The 1,237-nt window shown below is 59.3% G+C and overlaps 1 protein-coding gene across 1 annotated transcript in view; it reads right to left on the reverse strand.

The window, feature by feature from the left end:
• FAM214B (family with sequence similarity 214, member B) overlaps window positions 1–1,236 on the reverse strand; it is a gene marked incomplete at its 5' end in the record, with an annotated part of 5,346 nt that extends 4,110 nt beyond the window's left edge. Inside the window, 1 exon segment of the mRNA XM_009073858.1 lies at window positions 145–1,236. Coding sequence (XP_009072106.1) covers window positions 145–1,236 — 1,092 coding nt within the window.
• Between the last annotated feature and the right edge of the window lies 1 nt (window position 1,237).

The raw sequence follows: 1,237 nt of genomic DNA on the forward strand, positions 1-1,237 counted from the left end.
GCTGCTGTCTTGCTCACACCAGTGCTGCAGCACTCAGACAGGACAGGACAGGACACAGTGCCACAGCTGACCACACTGCCCACAAGGCCTAAGCTCTGGGTGTCCCCAAGCCGCTCCCCGCCTCCCTCCATAAGCAATACTCACCTTGGCCCCAGGAAGCAGGTGATTCCAGAAAGGGGCCCCCTTGGCATCAGTGCTGCGGCAGGCTGTGGGCACAGGATGGCATGGCAGGACCCTCTTCTTCCTTGGTGGGGACAGGCTCTCATCCTCAGAGCAGGAGTCAGTCACAGCCTCACCAGCAGGCAGCAACTTCCTTTTGGCTGGGCAGCTGCTGCTGCTGAACTGGCTGCTCCCACAGGGTGTTGTCTCCTGAGAGCTCAGGTTGCTGGGCTCAGGGCTGAGCGCTGTTGTCTGCGGAGGTGGGGGCTCCTTGCACCCATTGGCCTCCACTGGCCCTTCTTCTTCTCCCCTAGCCATGCTGCTGTGAGTTGAGCTGCTCTCTGGCTTCTCTCTCTTCCCACCAGAGTCCAGCTGGGTTGTTTGTGCAATACTGTGCAATTCAAGGTTAAGTATGTTGTGGCTACTTGCCGACTCCCCATTCTCTCCATAGTCTGTGCACTGATCCCCCAATGAGACAGGGCAACTGTCTCTCACGTGCAAAGTACTGCAAGCAATGTGCTGAGGCCAGGAGGAGGAAAAGGAGGAGGAGGTGGAGGAGGTGGAGAAAGAGGTGGAAATATCCTGCAACTTGTCCTCTCTGCTGGGCTTGGGGCTGTGGCTAGGGTTGCCCTCACAGCGGTGCTCCACCACCCGCAGCCCACTGTGGGAGAAGTGTTGGGCAGAGCCGCACAAGGATAGCTCCTCCACCAGCAGACCATCCTCAAAGATATCATCATCATCCAGGGAAGGCTGCCCAGGGCCTCCATCACGCTTGCTGTCCGCCCTCCTGTCACCCCAGTGAGTTCGTTTGGGATCTCGTCCCCCCTCTGGAGTTCGCTGCTCAGGGTAACCCCTCTTGACAGACGTCCGGCTGCCTGCCCGCTGTTCCATGCTCTCAGAGGAGCTGGAGAGATGGGAGAAGATGGAGACCTGGTAAACCTTCTGGCGCTTGATCTCTGTCTCATTGTAGCCCATGAGAATGCTGCGGTGGGTGCAGCACTGCGAGGAAGACTCCAAGGGCGTCTCTCCACTGGGCCGGGACAGACTGGGGTCTGTGCTGCGCTCCGGGGGCAGGCAC

Source organism: Acanthisitta chloris, unplaced genomic scaffold, assembly GCF_000695815.1.
Source record: "Acanthisitta chloris isolate BGI_N310 unplaced genomic scaffold, ASM69581v1 scaffold7304, whole genome shotgun sequence".
Lineage (NCBI taxonomy): Eukaryota > Metazoa > Chordata > Aves > Passeriformes > Acanthisittidae > Acanthisitta > Acanthisitta chloris.